General features: G+C 35.4%; 1 protein-coding gene across 1 annotated transcript; it reads right to left on the bottom strand.

Annotated features, from left to right (window-relative positions):
* Positions 1–222: 222 nt before the first annotated feature.
* LOC106314089 lies at positions 223–1,080 on the bottom strand. The gene has a single exon (XM_013752029.1). The coding sequence runs from the start codon at positions 1,078–1,080 to the stop codon at positions 223–225; it is 858 nt and encodes a 285-aa protein (XP_013607483.1).
* Between the last annotated feature and the right edge of the window lie 1,746 nt (positions 1,081–2,826).

Here is a 2,826-nt window from a genome sequence, read left to right on the forward strand (position 1 = left end):
TTTGTTTTGTTCTAATAATATCAATGGTAACGAATTATTGAAGAAAACATGCGATACTATATTAATTCAATTAGGAATATAGATATTTTATTACAAATTGAGATTAAAATATCAAATGGCATTTCCCTCCTCCATATTAGTACAGATAAAAGTAGTAAAAGATAAACTCATGGCTCCTTCATCTGTTGTTTGTTAATAAACATAACATGCATGCGTCTTTGCTCAGTCTAAGTGTTTCTTGCTAGGGTGGACCCGTGATTTGAACTCTCCATCTCCTCTGAACTTTGCCTTACCCGCCGCATCGTACTTAACGAATCCTCCCAAGTCAAAGAACCCCCCGAACAATCTCCTGCCTCCGACATGACTTTGAACTCCAACCTTAGCTTCAGCTTGGCTGTGGCCGCTTAAACCGATCAAGTTAGAGCCAAAACCGACGCCGTTCTTGGTGAAAGCACCGATGAGACCGCCGCCGCTGCCGCGAACAAGAGGGATGCCGATTTGATTCACGGAAGAGAACTTCATGGTGCACTCAGTGATCACCTTCACGAAAACAGTAATGGCACCCTTCAAGTTAATCAAACATTCGTCGATCTTGTCCCTATCCCCTTGGCTTATCATAGCGTTAGCATTGAACTTATACTTGGCCGAGACCTCAGCAATCTTTTCCTCAAGCTTAACAAAACATCCAGCCATAACGTTGTAGCTCTTCTCGAGCTTAGCCGCAAGGGAACCTTCAATACCAATAGCTGCTTCAGCCGCAAACATCGCCTTGGCTATCATAGCGTATTTGGTGTAGGCCACGCGAATCACGTTCCTAACGCCTGCAACCTTGAAGGCTGCGAGCTGGTTGCTGAAGGTTTTGCATATGGAGAACAAAGCGTTGAACTGAGCGCTGTTTGGTGCGGACTTGGCCTTTCCTTCGATGAACTTGGAGATTTCATTGGAAGGGATGGTTTGGATTCCCCCCAAAGTAGGTGGACATATGTTCTTTTGTGTTTTCTTGGGATTAGGTGGGTGAGCCGAGACGGAGGCGATGACTAGAACTAAGGCTAAAGATAACAACAGAGAAGTCCTTGCCATGGTTGTATTGATGGCAAGGCAAAAAGTTAAAATGGAAAATGAAGGAAATGCGTTTTGGTTTGAGGACTTTGAAACGTATTTATACATTTTGATTTCGCCTAATAATAAAATAAATAAGTTACAAGAACAGAAGAAAAAACAACCCAAATAAAAGAGAGATTCATGGACTTTCAATAGACTTTGTCTTTCTGGCTAGCTAATTTTGTGAATGACAAAAAGAGATTAACAAGTCATTACTGGTTAATTTAGACAACCGGTCTAGATAGTTATTTATAATGTTTAATTTTCATCATATCATTCACATTGATATATGTTTGTCTAGAGACTTACAAATGTAGTCGTTTTGATCATTAATATATAACTAGTTATGTAACAAAGCAAGTAGTGTTTCAATCAATTAGGAAAAATTATATGAAAAATAAGGAAGAAGAGGCGTTTAACATCCAGAGTAAAAAAAATTGAAAAAAATGAAATTTCTGGGCTATACTAGAGAAGCAAGTAGGGGTTCAAGTTGATACTCAAGATTCTTTTTTTTTTTTGTAACACTGGTACTCAAGATTCTAAAAAAATAAAGAGAAAACTAAAGAAGATGTCAAAGTGTCTAAAGATGGAATGCGGAAAACAAATGCAAGGAGAGGCTGGCGCAAAGGGTGAGAAATCTGATCAAGACATGCAAACAAAGGCTAATATAGGGTGGATACGATGTAGCCAGAGCCGTGAGAAGCGTTTAGAGCAACATTAGAGCACCATTAACCTAGCACCCCTAATGGGGTGCTTATTTTTTTTTTTTTTTCTTTTTCAAGTTTTTGTCTGATTTAAAAAAAAAAAAAATCAAAAACGAATCAATTGCGGGCCGCCACGTGTCAATGGGGCCCGCGAAACAGTGGAAGCAGTGAAAAAACACGTCGCTTAATCAGACTACACAGGCACTAGTGTTTAGTTTTTATGTGGGACCCACCCACTAATATAATTTTTTTTTAAGCTTCTCCCACCTAAGCGTCTGCGTTGTTGCTGCTCTTATCGCTTAAAACTCCAATTGAGTTCCTAAAAAGGTTAAATAATAATATTTTAATAAATTTTGTTTGCATAATTACATTATATTTTTCTTTTAAAATTCAAACCAATGAGAAAAGGATAGTTGGCATTTGAGTATCATATGGGTTCTAAAAAGTGGTCTGTCAAGGACCTTTCCTGCATTTCTCTCTCCTTTTATCATTTTTTACTTTATTTTTATTCACAACAAATTTAGCAAGAAATCCTTGTTGGAGTTGGTCTTAGTATGCCATAAACAGAATAAAATAAACATTTCTAACTTTTTTTCTAAGTTTATTTTTTGCAATGAAATAATACAAAAATATTTTTTGTGAAATAAAATTTTTGAAGAAAAAGGTACCCAAAATACTTCTTATTATTTATGTTTTTGTGAAAACTAAACACACAAAATATTACTATCTTTTTGAGAAAGGGCTTTAGAAAAGTATTTTATTTAATATGAATACTATACTATTAATTTTCAGTCACAAATAAATTTCTACAGTTTTAGAATAAATAATAATATGCAAAAGGTGATCTAAGGATATTAAGAGTGATTAAGATTCAAAAATAATATGCTTGACTCATAACACTTCATAAAATAAACAATAACATACTCCAGAAAAGTAATAAAATTCAAAAATAAATAAATGTAGACATAGTTGTAGTTAATCAGTTTTAAAAGTATGTTGTGATTGTAGAAAAGAAGTCTTC

This window comes from Brassica oleracea, chromosome C9, assembly GCF_000695525.1.
Source record: "Brassica oleracea var. oleracea cultivar TO1000 chromosome C9, BOL, whole genome shotgun sequence".
NCBI lineage: Eukaryota > Viridiplantae > Streptophyta > Magnoliopsida > Brassicales > Brassicaceae > Brassica > Brassica oleracea.

Excerpts from the sequence above, each read along its gene's own strand:
- LOC106314089 (XM_013752029.1), bottom strand. The coding sequence starts at position 1,080 with ATGGCAAGGACTTCTCTGTTGTTATCTTTAGCCTTAGTTCTAGTCATC.